The 18,783-nt window shown below is 40.2% G+C and overlaps 1 protein-coding gene across 3 annotated transcripts in view; it reads left to right on the forward strand.

Annotated features, from left to right (window-relative positions):
• TJP2 (tight junction protein 2) overlaps positions 1-18,783 on the forward strand; it is a 103,000-nt gene that overhangs the window by 14,385 nt on the left and 69,832 nt on the right. Inside the window, exons 1-2 of one of the 3 annotated variants that reach the window (XM_078385064.1) lie at positions 1,968-2,821; positions 8,462-8,582. In XM_078385064.1, the coding sequence (XP_078241190.1) occupies positions 2,652-2,821; positions 8,462-8,582 (291 nt within the window). In that variant the 5' untranslated portion in view covers positions 1,968-2,651. Of the gene's footprint in view, positions 1-1,967; positions 2,822-8,147; positions 8,194-8,461; positions 8,583-18,783 lie in introns of those variants that run through there. The other 2 variants (XM_078385065.1, XM_072992183.2) reach the window with 2 other exon arrangements.

Below are 18,783 nucleotides of genomic sequence, written 5' to 3' on the forward strand. Positions count from 1 at the left end.
CCATCTGTTCGCCCTCTGCAAAAGCAGAATGCAGTTCCCTATCATGTCAAATTAGACTATGCGACAAGCAAAGGACAAGGGAGACCAAGGAGTACTGATGCCAGAGGTAAATTTAAGTTTAATAAAATAAATGGGATTACATGCTACTTCAGGGGATTATATAAATAAGCAAGCAATAGTTGCTCAAACTCTGAGCCGTCCAGGCAGTTTAACATAGGGGAAGGACTGCATAACAAAACGTCAGTTTAGAACTATATTGAGATCAAATTATTCTGCCTCTTCCCCCCCCCCCCCCCCAGAAATATCCCCCTTTTATTTAGAATCCATACCAGAGTCATCAGGCACTGCATGAGGAACTCAGGCCAAGCGACCTTTAAATGTATAACCCCCCTCCTCACCCCTGGCAAAAGCTGAAAGGCCATTTATTCATCTGTGTATGTATACCTGTGTGCCCATGGAAGGCAGTGATGTTACATCCAAATTATCTTCAGCGGAGAAAGGAGGTATTTTTCTGTGACGGGCTTTAATAAATCTGTACAACATTTTTGAATCACTCTTTCTTGGCAAGCCACTTTGGTACGTTAAATGTTTCTGCCTTGGGTTGAAGTTTCCCTCCCCTGCCCCCCAGGCCAAGTGGCATCGTTTCCCAAACCAGGTAAGCTGTTCTGACACCTGAGAAGAAAGGCCAGTTGCTCTGTCTCTGCTTTCTCTACTTCACGGGGTCCTTGAGGATAAAAGGGAAGAGTGACAATGTTCTTTGGAGGGGCAGGAGGACAATAATGTCATTAAAAAAACCCACTATACTTCCGGTTTCTTCTCAGTCCTGTCAGTTAGGCAGGACAGCAGAATTGTATGCAAGCATTTTTCCTGTCTTTTACTCTTGCTTTGTGCATATTTCCTGAAATATTCAGCACAAGTATTTACAGGTTGCTTTCATAGGTGTAGCATGCATGTCCTTTGGAAAGTGTTTCTCTCCCTCAGCTTGTATCTACTTGCTCATCATATTTTGCCTTGATTAAGCAATAGCAATATATTTATCTAGTTCAGTGAGATGTCCTTTTTCTTCTAGTGCCCTCTCCTTGAACTCAAGAAATGTCCAATTATGTTTTACCTGCTGGAGCTGGATTTATATTTTAAAAAGAATAAAACCCTGAACAGTATGTCAGAGTAAAAATGGTCACAGGTGTAGAGTAGATGTTGTCTTTCTCAAGGTTTTCTGAATAATGCTATGTGACAAAAGTTGCCCATCATCCTAAACCCACTACAATGATTAGGAGAGACCTTGCAAGTGCCTAATGAGGATTTAAAACTGAAGATGACAGGATATTCCCAAACAGAGGAATGTTTTGTACCATAATCCTGAACCAGCCCCTTGCCAACTTCTCTACCCTTCTGTAGCTGTCTGACTGTACCTTTAGGTTTTCTCTGTAAATACCCTGATTGTGTAATATGTAGTAAGGAGTAAATTGTATTAATTTCAACTTTAGGTAGATGCAGGTTTCATAAATGGACAGAGCTTGAACAAGAGTGAGGCTGCTATGTAGGGCTGTTTGAAACTAGACAGTAAATTAAGGGTGGGAAACCTTTGTCCCCCTCCCCCCAGGGTTCTAGCTACTTTAGTTATCACTACTTTGCATGGTCAATGTTGATGGACTGTAGGAATTCAGTCCAAAACATCTCTAGGATCAAGCATCCTCTGCTTTTTGCTGTAAAGCAAACTTATATGAAGCTGTCCCAACAGGAAACGGTGTCCCACAACCCACCCAAGTCAACCAAGATGTTTTGATGCAGGAGGGAGAAAATCCCATTAGCTTCTCCCTTTCCCTCTGCAGTAGTTAATGTATAATCAGAAACAAGTAAATAACTAAAAAGAATATATCTGCAACTTTATGATACCCCAAATCTGCTTCCTTTGGTAGATCCATCACTCTGTCTAATGGTAGGTTCAGTTGTGATTTTGCACAAGAGTTTAGGTATCTGGCTGTGTGTTTTAGTGGTACATAGCAGCCTAAGTTTGACTTGAACAAAATCTTTTGTGCAGTTTATTTCCTTTGCCAAACTGGAGATAATGCAGCCAAGCAGGACACTATTTACACCTCCCAGTAAATGCATGTCGTTGCTTTATTCGGTTCTGTGCAAGTCACTTTAGCTTGCAGTTTTTCAGCACTTTGGGTCATTTATCTCATGCTTTCCCTGCCCCTTCCCTCTGGTAGGCCTTTAAGATGTGGTCACTTTGGCTCACTAATCGGGTGGATGCTTTGTCAGAGGATTCTGTTCAATATAAAGTTTTGTGAAACGATCTTCGACAGTCTTTGACTTGATTTGAGAGACGTGTCACCTGCTACTCCATTAGTACTTGGAAGATTATAAGCCTTGGAGATTTAGCTGAGGATTAGTAAATTGGAGAGTGTGCATTATCAGGCCAGGCTTAGACCATGATTGTCTCTTGTCTCATTTTCATTAGTGCTTTATTCAAAGATCGCTGGAATTATGTAATGCTGACGTTTCCAGGGAATCTGTTAGGAGTTTATTTATTTTTACTCCTTTCCCCCCTAAAAGTTATTTTTATAACTGTAGCTTACAATGTGTGCTGCCCACTTTGCAAAGCAGTGTGGTAGCGCAGTCAGATTGCTGGAGCCAGATGCTTTCCGATGCTGCAGCCGAATGCAGGTGGTAACTTTGTTCAGCGGTGCATTGAGAGAGGTAGGATGAAGTACAAGAAGTACATCACGATCCTTGAAGCTGCCATCGGGATTACTCCCCTTAATAAGAGAGAACTGCTGCCCGTGGTCCGACATGCAAACCTTTGGCAGCATCCAGGGTAAGTTACATGTTGGGCAAATGAGTAATTGGAAAGACAAATATTGACTCTGAAACCCTGTGCAACGGAGCTGCATGCCTGGGCCCCAAGTGGGAGAAACTTCAAAGTTTCAGGAGCTGCACTTCATTTTCTCGGCTGCATGTATATGATTGCTCTGGGCTGGCATATGGGTGGCCAAGATAAATTGGAGGAATTGTCAGTAATAGCTTTTAAGCCTCTATGTAAACTTTTTAAAGACAAGAACTTAGTAGATAAGCCCAGGAAGACTTGGAGCAAGGGCAGATGAAGTCGGAATATAACGGATTGTGCCTTGATTACATTTCCTGGTCTTATTATTTAAAGTACACTTTGACTGATTGTACTTGAAACGGAAAAGATTTTCATGGTGGCGAAGAAGAGAAGCCAAACATGCTTGGAGCTCTTTCTCCCCCCCGCCTTCCTAAAGACCCTGCTCTGGGTTTTTGTTCTCTGAGATGATGGTGACACTGGCACGCACCCTAAATCATATGTGCAGTTTGTGTGTGTGTGTGTGTGTGTATGTGTTCATGTGCATACATGCATGCTTTTTGGCATTTGAAATGTGAAATAATTATGCCTCATTTGACTCCTAAAAACTACCTGTTCCTTGCTCCATATGTGCCTGCACTTTGGTTTACCATCTACAGAATCACAGTCTGGTCCCATTTTGTGCCTGTTGTTGCAGCTCTGCTATTACTATGTGTTTGTTGCAAACACTCATTAAGATCAGAGATACACACACAAATATGTTACAGTATCTTGTTTACTTTCTGTTCAAGACAGTGTGGATTAACATCTAGGACAGCATTTGCTTTGATAATAGCACGTACTAGCTATTTTGTGGGAAAAAATTATGTGTTGGTCAATATGGCCTACCATCAAACCAGCTGTACACGTTTTGGTCTGTCTACCAAAAAGTGAAAGAGATTTTAGACCTTTTGCTTTAGTTATATTTTTCTCTTAGCCTTTTTGGAAGTTTTAAGCCAGTGGTTCCCAAGCATGGGTCCCCAGATATTCTTGGACTACAACTCCCAGAAATCCTGGCCAGCACCACTATTGATGAAGGCTCCTGGGAGCTTTAGTCCAAGAACATCTTGGGACCCAAGCTTGGGAACCTGTTTTAGGCTATCAAAATCAGTGTTGAAATATACAAAACATAGTCTCAACAGAACTAGACTCCAGCTGCTTCCTTCAATCATAAAACGAAATATTGTAAACCAGGGGTGATGAATGAAAGTTAAACGCACACACACAATGGCTGTAGGTGTTCTTTGTCCATGGCACAAACTGTAGTTTCCACTGTACAAACATTTAGCTAATGCTCGAATGTGTACTTAGAGAGTTTGTGAGGAAATGGTGGCCCTCCAGATATTGTAGGATTGCAACGCTCATCATCAGCCTCTAGCAAATGGTGAGAGGTGATTTTGTACAATGAAAACTACTGGTAGTGCCGGAGACAAACTGTGTGTGTGTTCGATTCTCTCTGTGTTTGTTTTTTAGCTCCACACCCAGGATTTAAGTAAGCTTTGTGAGAAATATCACTGGAGGAATTAATGGTAAGAATGCTTCCAGCTCTTGTGAGGAGAGGTGAATGACAATGACTGTGGTTCTGAGACTCATCATTGTATGTGGTGCTTTTTCACTTCTGTGACACTAGGATGTAAGATTCACTGCAGTAATCTTGTTTACCTCAGAACAATTGTAGTAACGGACTGAGAATGAGTAGTATGGTTGGGGATCTGAATCTGCATCTCCCACAACCAAAACCATCACTAACTCTACTGTATTAAACATGTGTGTTCTTTTTTGAAAGGAGAATAATGAAGGTGTATATGTACATGTTCCATACCGAAAGAAAAATCTCATATCCATTCAGCCTAAATACAAAGTGAAGCTGCCTCTGCATTTTGCAAATTGAATAAAATTTGCAGAACAATTTGTTTTACATAATCTTAGAATGGTTATTCGTCCTTTGCTAATCATGAGTTATCCCCACTGCCTTGTTTCAGGGGTAGGAATGGCAAACAATAATAATAAAAATTAATTACATTTTTTCCTACTCTTCCAGCAGGAAAGTCAGGCAGCATGCATAGTTCTCAATATTAGGACATTCGGTAGGTCACGTTGTGAAAGAGTGATTTACCTTTGGCAACACAAGGAGTTTCATGGTTTTTTGAGGATTGGTCTTCCATGCACACTACCCAACTGCACCGTATTGACTACTTTGTTCATTTTGTTCTGATGGAAGTGCTGTGGGTGTTTGTATAGCTGTGGTGAGATCCAGAGCTTGTTACCTTGGACATAAATCCCACCACAGCTGATCATATCATTAACACGCCCTGTACTTTCCAAATGAGTCAATTGTCATTGTCCCATTGTTGCAAGTGTTGAAGTAAGAGTCAGCTGCCCGGGTAGCTGCTTTATCCTTTCCTTTCCCCCTTAGAAGCAGAAAAAACAAAATATTTAGATAACATGAAGTTCAGTTATCTTGAGGAGAATAGCAGCAACAAATTTAGCAACTGCCACAGAGAAATAAGGAATTTTATCTTCTACTAGTATGGGTACAAGGTTACATTTTTCATAAAATTAATATTTAATAAAATGTTCTCTCACAGTTGCATGAAAAGGGCAAAAACACAGCATATGTGAAAAGTATCCAGGCTAGTGCTGTCAAATGGACAAACTCTCTCCGAGTGAGGATGCCGTAACACTCTTCCTTGCATCTCCCTCAATATTCAGTCTTGCATATAGAACAGCTCTTCAGTACAGTATTTTTTTTACTTTTGTAGTGCACTGAAAGTATACTATACAGTAATGAGTGGTTCAGGTTCCTGGTCTCACTTTATTTGAAAGAAGATTTTAGTAGCCTTTTCAGACATGTAAAAAAAGTATTTAAAGTGCCATTAGATTGGGGGGTGGGTGGGACTGAAACCTGAAGATTTGCCTGCTTTTCATTTCTGGTTTTTCATTCAGCAATGTTCCACTTACTTCTGAGCCAGGAGGCGAGTTGGGGTCACCGCTCACTGGAGCACCATCCATTCTCACCAAGGAGACAGAGAAAGGAGGGGAATATGGACTCCAGATGACTCCAGGGAAAGCCCCACAGGAGTCCCTCCAGGGGGCAGAAGAGGAGGAATTACCCCAGGGCTTGAGGGGGATGGGAGTAAAGGAAGAGCAATTAAAAGAGGTGGGAAAAGGAAGTAGAGAGAGGAGACACATTATCTCCAGGTTGGGAATGGATCTGGGTGCAAGATCCTTGTATCTAGAAGTGGGGGAGACTGAAGGTGCCTAGGGAGGAGGTAGACCACAGGAGAAGGGCGGTGATTCCTCCCGGACCATCTTACTGGGAAGAAGCAGAAGCTAGGGAGTGGAAGAAGAAGTTAAAGGAAGAAAGAGAAAGAGTAGAACAAGAGAGAAGAGAGAGGAATGAATGGTGAGCGTGGGAGATGGTGAAGATGGTAGACTGGAGAAGTCCTGGGAGACGCTGGAACTTGGGGGATATCCCAAGTGGGAGGATTTCCTTCAAGACGCGTCTGTGCCCCTGTTGCCTGTACAGATGGGATTGTCGATGAAGGAATGGTCACTAGCAGAGCCGCCAGCACCATCGAATTCCAATTTTTTCCAATCTTCTAAAGATTGGAAGCCCATTCCCACTACGTTGGAGGAAAGAGAAAGGGACTACATGTCAGTTCAAGACAGTGGTTTATTTGTCATTCCAAAAATAAATGCAAATGGTGTCTGGTGAAGTTATTGGGGAAAAGGAGGAATCCCGAGATCATCACATCGAACCCTCACATTACTGCTCCCCCTTTTCTCCTAATGCTCCTTGTGCAACTACATGAGAAATTTCATGAGGCTCAAATAAAAACAGAAGAAATGCAACTTTTCTATATTAACAGCCAGTCAGGACAAATTTTACCTGTTGGTTTTCTACCTGTTTTTTTAGCAATTACAATTATAGATTCTACCACTGAGAGAAAACACTGCTTTTGCATTTCCGATGGGTCATGCACTGTTCGTTTGCTTTTTTTTCTTTTCCTTCCACCGGAATGGATTAATCACATTTCCGATGGGTCTTGCATGGTTTGTTTGCTTTTTGCTTTGCTTTTTTTGCATTTCTGAAGGGTCTTGCATGGTTTGTTTGCTTCCGCCCCCCCTTTGGCCGGAACGGATTAATTGTGTTTCCAATGGGTGTTGCAGTGTGGTTTTCTTTTGGTTTTGGTGATTTTTCCTTCGGCTGGAATGGATTAATTGCATTTCAATGCATTCCTATGGGAAATGGTGCTTTGACTTATGACCATTTCGAGTTACGATCAGAGTTCCAGAACCAATTAAGTTTGTAAGTCGAGGCACCACTGTATACAGAATGGTAGTAGTCCCAAACACTCTTTCAGCATGTTTTGGTGTGAAAATGCATTCACATGGTGAGTCATTTCCCTTGAAAGCTAGTTTTGCAATGTGAATGTAAAAAGAGATTAATTCTGAAAAGTAAATAAAACAATTGAGAAATTGAGTGTACAGTTATCCTCTCAATGGTACCATGTGTAATAAGTGGATGGACAGGTGGGGAGAGAATCCTCTAAAGCTCCAGAGAGAACATATGCTGAGCTATCAGCCTTAGAATTTAATTAAGGGCCATAATTTAATGCCAGCTGATTGGGAGAATCACCTGCTATTTTACTATCGTGAACAGTGAGCACATTTCTAATTTGTTGCTCTTGTATTTTTACTACCATTAATTGGGGGAGTTGCTTGTGGGATTTTCAGATGTACATGTCAAAATAGCTACCTCGTGTTGAGTACAACTGCACCCTGACATCTCACCTGATGGGTGAGAGCACCATTTTCTCCCCTTCCTCAGGCAACAAAATATTTTAGTGCAAGCACACTGATCAGTCCACCCCATTATAGTTAGATGCATTGTATTTCAATCAAAGCTATAGTAATTACAGTATTTCTAAACTTGCACCTGTACATTAGTATGTACAGAGACCTTTGGGTAGAGTGGGCGGCATATAAATTAAATAAATAAATAAATAAATAAATTAGTATGTGTCATATTAATGAAAATATGTATGTATCTTCTTTCTGGTGATGCACAAGTGGTCTCTAAGGCAGATTTACACAAAAATGCACATGAATTTCAGCCTATTTTCTTCCGTGTTGGTGACTAGAAAATTCTTCCTATGTTTATTTTTTTTTCCTCCACCATATGTTCATTTCTAAAATTAGGTTGACTGTTGCCACTGCTGGCTGGAACCTTCTAAAGAAAAAGAAAGCATTCCCCCCCCCTTTTTTTCAGTCCGTTACTATGAAGACATTGTGCTGAGAAGCCAAACACTGTGTTTCTAAAGGTCCATTTTGCATTTTTACTCTGTACCAGACTTCTGTTAAAAAAAAACAAAACAGATTTCTTGGTATGAATCTCCAGTGATAACAAGAAGCCTTGTTTAGATTCTGTCAAATGTATTTATGTTTTCCATGCAATTTGCTATGTATAACTGTTCGTTGTCTTGCATGTGACAGTTAACAATTCATAAATTATTGCAAAAACATTTTTATATTAGTTGGATTGTACTAACCTTGTCACAGTTTAATGTAATGTAATTTAATTTAATTTAGGGAACCACCGACAATACCGCCATCTCCTTGTGAGTGGGATTGGGAATACAGCTATAACTCAAGCCCAAGACGAATCACCAGATATAGACTGAGAGTACTGAAACGAGGCCATCCTCACCAGGTACTTGTTATAATACCTTTATGATTGTTCTTCAGCCAATAGTCCAAAACGACGTAGCATAGAATTTTATACTATTTCGACTGTGACAAATTTAAATCTAACTTGGTTACAGAATGTGCTCTATCTCCTTTCTGTACAAGCTGTAGTCTTCAAAATTCAGAATTCAGGGGCATTGTAAGGCAGTTGACAAATCAAACTGCAACACAACATCCAGAAAGCTGCAAGTTTCCTACTTGTTCCTTACAGTGTACTGTATATAAATCTATGCAGTATGACTTCTATAAACTCATACTCAAGTGAAGTTCTCATTGACATTATGAAACAAAATGGCCTTCTGCTATTTTCTGGGAGTAGAGATTGGCACTCTGAGATCTGTCTGCTAGGGCAACGTGTTCCAAAGAGTTCAGACATATCTGTTTCTTTCTTTCTTTCTTTCTTTCTTTCTTTCTTTCTTTCTTTCTTTCTTTCTTTCTTTCTTTCTTTCTTTCTTTCTTTCTTTCTTTCTTTCTTTCTTTCTTTCTTTCTTTCTTTCTTTCTTTCTTTTCTTTCTTTCTTTCTTTCTTTCTTTCTCTTTCTTTCTTTCTTTCTTTCTTTCTTAAGTTTGCTCTCTGTCCTGCAGATAGGTCAGAAAAATCTGAAAGGCCACTATCATCAGATCATACCTGATGGTGAAGTTTCCAGGTGCACCTTTATTTATTTATTTAAAATACTTTTACCCCACCTTTCTCCTTTAAAAGGACCCAAGGCAGCTTATAACATTAAAAGATAATATTAAAGCTAACAATAGTGAGTATATATGTGCAAAAAAGGATCAAGCAAATATCATACTGAAAAACATAAGGAACAGCAAAACACATTCAAAGAAGTAAGGTATAACAATCCATTAAACAACCCCACTTGGCAGCCATCCACTCAGGGAAAGATTGCCTGAAGAAAAAGATCTTCTCCTGCTTGCAGAATGACAGCAAAGATGGGGCCAGGCTAGCCTGCTATGGGAGGGAGTTTTAAAGTCTCTTATTAGCCTTAAATCTTAATTTAATTAGTCTTAACTATGGTTTAGAGCAGGGGTCTCCAAACTTTTCAGTGGGGGGGCCACATCATATATACTTCACATTTTTGAGGGCCAAAGGGAGACGCTCATGTGTGCACGCACTCCTGCCTGCCCGAGCATGAACATCAGGAGATGAATTTGGTTGTGTGCCAGAGATATAATACCCTAGCCTGAACTATGATGAATAATGTTCTACATAAAGGTGCTATCGTGAAATAGTCTTTCCTTGGTAGCTGATCCTCTCTCCTGGATGATTTGGAAGTGTTCATCATGTATAGGAGAGCCATTGTATTGCAGCTCTTTTTGCATGCATCCCCCCATCCTCCAATCAGTTCTTAAAAATGTGGAGAGATGATATTATAGTTCTCATTCTGCTGGTGGACATTTCCAGACATCCTAGTGGGCTGGAGAATTGCTGGCTGCAGTGAAGTTGCTTTTAGCAGAGTCCCTGTGGCAAATGCTGTTGACTGGTCTTGATGATTGCTGAAAACACAAAATAAAACTGTCCCTCCCGTTCCAGTAGATATTGGTTCATTATAAGCGGTGCTTTTTCTCATGGAGAGCCGACACTTTTCATCAATTTGAAAATGTCTGTGGGAACAGGACGTTTTTTTTTGTTTGGAAGAGTTCTGCTTAGTTTACTTGTGACCTTAGAAACCCTGCTTATTGTGATAAAATAAGAGAACTGGGAGCTTGACTGCAAGTGACAGGATAGCAAGAGAGCTCATAAAAGCCAAAGAACGTAATGTCACATAAATGTCACTAACAGTGGGGAGCTGTTAAGCAGAAATGCAGCAAATGAGTTGTACAAAGTAAGTAAGAAAACATAACCTTGAAACAAAAGTTTGTTCATGGGATTTTTTAAAAACTTAACTCATTTTGTAAATGTATGGGTGAATCACTGCAATACCTCTGCTTTGCAGACTGAGCAGATACATTGCCTACTCCTTCCTCTGCTCAGCCTTAACTGTGGGTTAACATTACCCAATTTCAGCAAACGACATGTTGTGAGGTGCAAATGTCAGGAATGGCGGCTTGAGTCACGGGACTCAGGTTGCAACTTGGACTCAACTTAGGTCCCCCCCCCCCGATGACTTGGACTTGACTCACAACTTGGAACCCACTCACCCTCCCCCTTTTTTTGCGGAGGGGAAAAAGCTTATTTTTAAGAAGGACTCGGGACTTGGTACCAAAGACTCAGACTTTGGGCTCAGTTCCAAAGACTTGCCAACCTCCCTGTTGTTGTCTCTTTTGGTAAAGCTGCTTTGAGTTTTTGCAAAATAAATCAGATGATTTTAAAATAACCAAACATTTAGGTGAGATAACATTATTAATTAATGGGCTTTGTTCTCAGCCAAATCAACTAAACAGGAAGTCCTGATGGATGCCAAAAAACCATATATCTTTCGTGTTGAGCTGTTGCTTGCTTTTGAAGCTAACTAACAGCATTGCTTACTAAAATAAAATAACTTTTTGTTGTTGTTTTAACTTGCACTGCAGATTTTGTGTAATTCATGTAGAATGCATTGGGAGTTTAATTCAGAGAGATAGACTAAAAAAAAAGCTTTTAGCATGACAGTAGATTTGTGTAGTCATCCTTGAGAGTAGGATCACCTTTGGGGTCAAACTAGACAATACACTTAGTGTAAATTCGAAAGATGTGCTCCTTTAAGTAGTTCAATAGACATTTTTGTTTACCACAGAATGTAATTCTCCTTACTTTAGTATGCTTACAAGGCAAACAGGCTTAATTTGAAAATCTGATTACTAAGGGACACTTATTTGAAGAAATCTTGTTAAAAATAAGGTAGTCACAGGGAATCCACTTTCTCCTTAAGACCAAATTTTCCATTCAGAAGGTTTAAGTCTTGGCAGTCAAGTATGCAATACCAAACTGGAGATGTTTCTCTGTTATGATGTAATGAAGACAGCCAGGCTGAATGTTTGCTGGTGTTGCGACCCCACTTCTACTGAGTCACTTGCCAGGATGCTCCTGAACCCATGAGGAAGGCGAGGAAGTGCTTAAAATACCAAATCTCAGTATTTGTAGTTTCTGTGGTCCAGGACCACACTGACAAATGTGCATTCCCCTTCTAAAAATTCAGGATGAGCACATTATTATATAGCACAATTGGTTCATAAGGACAGCTTTGCATTAAGTCTTCAGTTGGACTGTATTATTTTGCATGAAAGCGATGACAAACCTAGACAGCATCTTAAAAAACAGAGACATCACCTTGCCAACAAAGGTCCACATAGTCAAAGCTAAGGTTTTTCCAGTAGTGATGCATGGAAGTGATAGCTGGACCATAAAGAAGGCTGACTGCCAAAGAATTGATGCTTTTGAATTGTGGTGCTGGAGAAGACTCTTGAGAGTCCCCTAGACTGCAAGGAGAACAAACTTATCCATTCTGAAGGAAATCAACCCTGAGTGCTCACTGGAAGGAGAGATCTTGAAGCTGAGGCTCCAATACTTTGGCCATCTCTTGGAAGACTCCCTGGAAAAGACCCTGATGTTGGGAAAGTGTGAAGGCAAGAGGAGAAGGGGACGACAGAGGACAAGATGGTTGGACAGTATCATTAAAACTACCAACATGAATTTGATCCAACTCCGGGAGGCAGTGGAAGACAGGAGGGCCTGGCATGCTCTGGTCCATGGGGTCGCGAAGAGTCAGACACGACTTAATAACTAAACAACAGCATTTTTTTATGAGTAGTCTTGGGAGTATAGAGTGAGAACATTTTGGTGTGTGGATGATAGCTTCTATACTGAGGAGACAATAAATGATACAGAGAGATTATGACTAAGATAATAATTGATTTCCTTCTCTGTAAAAAGGTGAACTTTACTTTTAGGGAGAAAAATTTAGGGCGCAGATTACACAACCTGAATGAGGTGGCTGCTAAAAACACCATTTTATTGCCTGATTGTATTTGTAATTATACTGTACATTCTTCAGCTCTGCAGTTGTCCAAAATTGAAACACACACATTGCTGTGGCAGAGGGAAAACAGTATGTTGTGAAACGAGAGACCTAATTATAGTAGCAATTGTTTTTCTTCCTCGTGTTGACTCAGGCTCTGATCAAAGACAGAAGTGTGATGTCAGTTGTAACTGAAATTATTAAAAAAAACATGTGATTTGTTTTGCAACTTTAAAAAAATCTGGATCATAAAACAATTGCTTAATGGAAATTCCAGTGGAATTATTCTCCAAATTAGCCATCCTGACTGGGATTAACAGGAGTTGTAGGTACCAAGTTGGGGGAAGTTGGGGCTGATAATTGAAGTGGTGATTTGTGCCTTGGCAATTTGCAGCTGAAGTGACATGTAGCCTTGTGACTAAAATGGTGCATAGCTTTGCAATTAAAACAAAACACTGCTTTGAGAAGCCCTGATGGAGTCTGTTGCCTCTGTCCCACGTGCCATTGATCTTAGCTTCTCTCATCTTTATTTACAACAATGACAAGAGGTTCCATTCAGCAGCCTGAATGGTGCACCATATAAAACTGCTATTTTTTTTACCTGCAACAGTTTGATAGGGTGCTCATTGAATAAATTGAATGCAGGTCCCGTGTGATTCTCAGTCTTTTTGCATCTTTGCACTCATGGCCCTGGTTTGTTTTTTCCTACCAAGTGATTGGCTAGGCCAGTCATTTTCAACCTTTTAAAAAAAACCTATGGCCCTTTTAGGAGCTCCTCTCAGGTTCCAGGGGCTCCTGACAAACAGGGGTGCAGACTGTAGTTGTGGGACTCACTGTCAAGTCGGACTTAAGTTGCACCAGTGACTTGACTTGGGGTATTTTTTTCAGTGACTTAGACTCAACTTGTGACTTGGAACCCACCTGTTCCCTCCCTTTTTTTCTGGGGGGAGGGAAAGCTTATTTTTAATAGAGACTCGGACTTACCGTAGGTCTTGGGACTTGGTACCAAAGACTTGGACTTGGGATTCAAACTCAAAGACTTGCCAACATCCCTGCTGAAAAACACAGAAAGCCATTGGCTGTGTTCAATCAAGGATACAACATGAACAGATGAATCGGTGGCTCCCTTCAAATGTACCAGCAGAATGGTTGGGCTAGGCCATCACATGTACTTTTTCCTATAAATAATTACTTGGAAATAAGTAATTAAAACAGTTACTTGTAATTGCTACCATAATTGTTACATTGTAGTTATAAGGGCATTGCTTCATTGAATGCGGGAGGAGCGTCCTGAAGTCCTGGTTTGTGTTGCACTTCATGCCACTGTCTTGTAAGTGCTGAGGTGATAAAGAATGATGGGAAAGCAACATATTTTGAGACACAAGCCAGCAACTGGTATTGTTCCGTTTATTTTTATTTTAAATTAACAATAACTTCACTTTTAAGAAATTGTAAAAAGTACATTTTTATATACCATAACTCTAATGGTATCTAACTAGTGGGGTGTGGCCTTTGGACTATATAATAATAATAATAATAATAATAATAATAATAATAATAATAATAATAATAATAATAATAATAATAATAATAATAATAATAATAATAATAATAATAATAATAATAATAATAATAATAATAATAATAATAATTGTGTGCGATCAAGTAAATTCTGACTCATAGCAACTCTTTCCAAGGTTTTCTAGGTACAGAGCAGTCAGAAGTAGTTTGGTATACCCTTCTGGAGGCATCCTGGGACTTTGCAACCTGTCTATGGCTTATACAGGTTAGCTCTTCTGGGATGCACTTGGAGAACTCAACTCCCAACCTGTGGCTTCATAGCCAGATACTTTACTTTACTCACTGAGCTATCCAGCAGCCTTTGGACTGTAGCTGAATCAAAAGCTGGAATGATTTGGACACATAGTGAGAAATGAACGTTTCAGATTGTTAGTTTCAGATTGTCTGAAACTTTCAATGAGAATCTGAAAATTACAGATTCTCATTCAAGAGAAAAATGAGAATAGAAATGGACTAAGTAGGAGAATCTGTTGGCAGAAGAGCTGGGACCTTGGGGCTGGATGCAGCACAACATCATTGTTTACAGCTGATGTATGCATGATGACATCTAATCTCTCATAGGAGAGGAACAGTAACAGAAAGTGGTAAGTCCAGGAACTGATGACATCCTGTTGGAAAGAATTCCTCCACTGTAGACATCTTGTCTCTTGAGCTAATTTTACTTATGTTGTTACAACATGCAGTTAACCATCACGACTTCATGTGTTCATGTGGTCTGAGTCTAAGAGAATATCAGACTGATTTATAATAATAATAATAAGAGATGGGGATATTCATATTCGTTTATGAATACAAATATCCCCATCCCAGGTGCACCTAATGCAGGTCTGGCCCTTGGAACTGGCCCATCCACTCACACACTGCTACGTTGCCAGCTTCCCGCTCTTCTTGCCAATTGCAGAACTAGCTCTGCCATCTTCTGGCTCAGCTGGCCACTCTAGGCAGGGGCAGGAGGACAACTCTCTCTACACGGCTGCTGAGTGGCCAGCCAAGCCAGGAGATGGTGGCACCATTTCTGCTATTGGAGAGAAGAGGGAGAGGCCGGTGGCACAGTGACGCATGAGTGGACGGGCCAGTACCGAGGGCTGGACCTGCATTAGGTGCACCTGGGATGGGGATATTCGTATTTGTTTATGAATATCTCCATCTCTAATAATAATCTTAGAACTGCAGAGCTGGAAGGGACTCTATGGATCACTGAGTCCAGCCCCTGCCAAGGAGACTGAAGCTCTGGCTCTCCAGCCAGATACCTAAACCACTGAGTTATCCAGCAGTTCTATTTGTCTGTGCATTATACTGGTGATAAATTGTTCCTTTTCCCAGAACATTCTTGTGACTGTAATCTCAATTCCTTATAAATCAGCTATCTGAAAACTCCGTGTGGTAATATACTGGTTTAACATAAAACAGTAAGTTTGCATAGACTTCAGTGGAACATAGCAGTGTAGCATTTATAAGGACTATGAGAAAATACTGAGTATTTTGTTGTGGGAAGAAACACATTTTGCTAGAAAGAAAGAAAAATGTCTCTCTTGGTTTGAAATATTATCTTAATGTGTCTGCCCCCCCTCCCTCCTCCTGATGTTTCAGGCATTGCTCACATTTCAAAGAAGAGATTGACCCCTTCCATGGAGCTAAGCGTCACACATCTTTTCCAATCTCTGGCTTCAGACATCTTTTTATTTGAACAGCCTCTAAATTAGTGTCCTTCAGACGCTTTGGACCAAACACTCCATGGTCCCCAACTGACATGGCCAGTGTGAGCTCTGTAGTCTAATATACCCAAAGGGCATCATGTTGGGGAAGATGGTTCCAGTAACTTACTGTGCCAGTGTGGACTGACAACACTGGTGGGGATGGGCTTCAGTTCCCTTTTTGAGAAGCAGGAGATGAGGATTTGAAGCCCTTTCTGAGCCCACTACAAAATGTTTGCTTCGCTTTGAGACTGTGGTTCCCTTTAAAAACACTCAGTATGAGCCTGCTACTCACTGCTCCCATTCCTTTGTATTTCTTCCCATATAGCTGCACGTGTCTGAACACACAGCCTTTACTCTGCCTGAACCTGTTAAGCGTTATGTTATGGATCTTATTTCAGACGTTAAACTTCCACTGCAATTTCACACATGCTGTGCCCAAAGCATGCTTAAACTGGGAATTTATAGCCAATTAAGTGAATAAAGGTGTATTACTAGAAAGTATAAGCTGTCCTAATACTGTAAAACAGTTTGGCCTTTGAGTTAGGTAGGAAGCAAGAGAACAACTAGCTGAATTCTGTGAAGCCAGCAATCCTTTGAGGAAGGAAACAAATGGATGATTGTACATACACATGTATGCTATCACCAGGTAGCTAATATAGAAATCAAATAGCCTATATCGTTAGAAATAGAACTGTGATTGGGTTCTTCCATCCTTTTGGGCAACCCCTCACTCTCAATGGGAAATAACAATGGAGACGTTTTTATAACTTTCAAACCTTCATCTTTATTAGTGCTTACTTCCTCCAGCACATTACTTATGGGGTCGAAAACTCTTAACTCTGGCAACAAGCCACAATTAATGGAACTGAAACTTTTGCCATAGTCCCATGGACTCAATGGGGAATCCCCCCACGCCATTCCTTTAGTCCAGTCTTGGGGGAGGAATACTCCGTAGGGCGCAGATCGTCCCACAACATGCGTGCCTAACCCACCCTCTTTCGTCAGGCTTCTCATAAAATCAGTTGTGCGCGATCTCTGCTTCTCTCTGCAGCTCAAGCTCACGCGGTGCAACTATCAGAGTTCATTCTTTCGTCATATAGCATGTGGGTCTCGTTTCTCCTGGCATAGGTTCTGGCAGCAATCCGCCCACTTTTAGGTTAGGAAAGTCTCTTATCAGTCCTTGGGTTCTTATCTTTTCAAACGCCTTCTTACATGCTTCAGCTCTCTTTCTCTCATACTCCACTACCACTGAACTGAACCAGTGGACCCCTTCCTCATTTATATCTTCCTCCCAAACTGTCACTTCTTGCTCTGCCCACTTTCCCTCTTTCATCTCCTCTGCTAGACTAACCTCCGTCTTTCCCACCTTTTCCTCTGATTTTAATTCTCCCGCTGCTGTTTTAACTGTCACCTCATCATCCTTTGATTTTTCCCTATTTGTCTCTTCTCCTCCTCCTCCTATAGCCTGTATTATTATGGACGGCTCACTTGTACACTCCGCTCCTTCACAAGAACATGCATTTTTTTTTCACAAAAAGACAAGCAGACTGTGATAGATCATAACTATTATTACAAAAAAAGAGAAAAACTTTAAAACGATATAATACCAATATATTTTTGTAACATTCTTGAAGAAAAACCTGATCAGAATATTAACAACAGTTAAAATTGTTAACAACAGATGAGAAGAAAAGGTAACAGCAATCAACTCAGAATCCTAAATTCAACTTTTCAGAAATTTGCATATAGCGACAAAAATAACTATTATAACAATCATTACAAAGAGAGCATTTCATTACAAAGAAGTAGATGGTGACTATTGAAAAGGAAAAGGTCTCCATAATATCGAAAACATCAAAGGGAAATTAAGTTAAATTTAGATTAACAGTGCTGGAAGATCAACAGTGCACTTTCTAGTCATAATAACATGGACAAGATAGAAACAGTATACTGAAAAACTATACAGAAAAGATGCAAGAGTGACAAATTTCTTCAAAGAAGAATCTTTTGATAAAGACCTTGCAATTTTAGGGAAAAAAGTAAAAATTGCTCTAAAACCACTTGGAAAAAATAAATCAACAGGGATAGATAGGATACCCATTGAGCTCTTTCAAGCAATAGGGACTGAATCTGTCAAAATCCTAGCAAGAATATGTCAGCAAATATGGTAAACAAACCAATGGACCACAGACTGGAAACATTAAGTATACATTCCAATCCAGGGGTGGATTTATTATGGAACTAGAGAAGTTTAAGCTTCAGGGCCCCTAATCCTAGTGGGGCCCCAGAAGTGATTTTAGTCCACATTTAGAAAAAAAGTTGTGGTGATCTGTCATGGAGCAACTCCACTGAAGAAGGTAACAGTTGTTACCCAGATCTTATAGCTGGTTGCAAAGGGCCCCCATAACAATTTAGGCTTCAGGGCCCCAAAAATATAGGTCTGCCACTGTTTCAATCCCAAAGTAAGGACATATCAAAGATTACAGGTCTCTCCTTACAGAACTGTTGTATTAATTTCCCATGTAAGCAAAGTGATGTTCATGATTTTACAACAGAAATCTTTACTGTATATGAAGTGAGAAATGTCAGATATTCAAGGTGGATACAGAAAAGATGCTCTAGAAATTGCATTGCAAATATTCCTTTTTTCCTGGTGAGTGTAGCGAAGAATTTCAGAAGACAATTGGTTTATGCTTTAGGGATTATAGTGAATTTGTGTGGATCATGAAAATCTATGGATTGTTCTAAAAGTGTACAACATTTGATTTTCCTGATGAGTGATCTATTCTCTGGACAAGGACAGAACATGGAGTGACAGAATGATTTCAAACAGGCAAAGGTGTCAGAAAAGGGTGCATTTTAACTGCCCTTTCTGTTCACTTTATGTACAGAACTGTTGAATTAAAAGCTGGATTAGATTCAGATGATGGAGGAGTGAAAATTGGTAG

Source organism: Pogona vitticeps, chromosome 2 (assembly GCF_051106095.1).
Source record: "Pogona vitticeps strain Pit_001003342236 chromosome 2, PviZW2.1, whole genome shotgun sequence".
Taxonomy (NCBI): domain Eukaryota; kingdom Metazoa; phylum Chordata; class Lepidosauria; order Squamata; family Agamidae; genus Pogona; species Pogona vitticeps.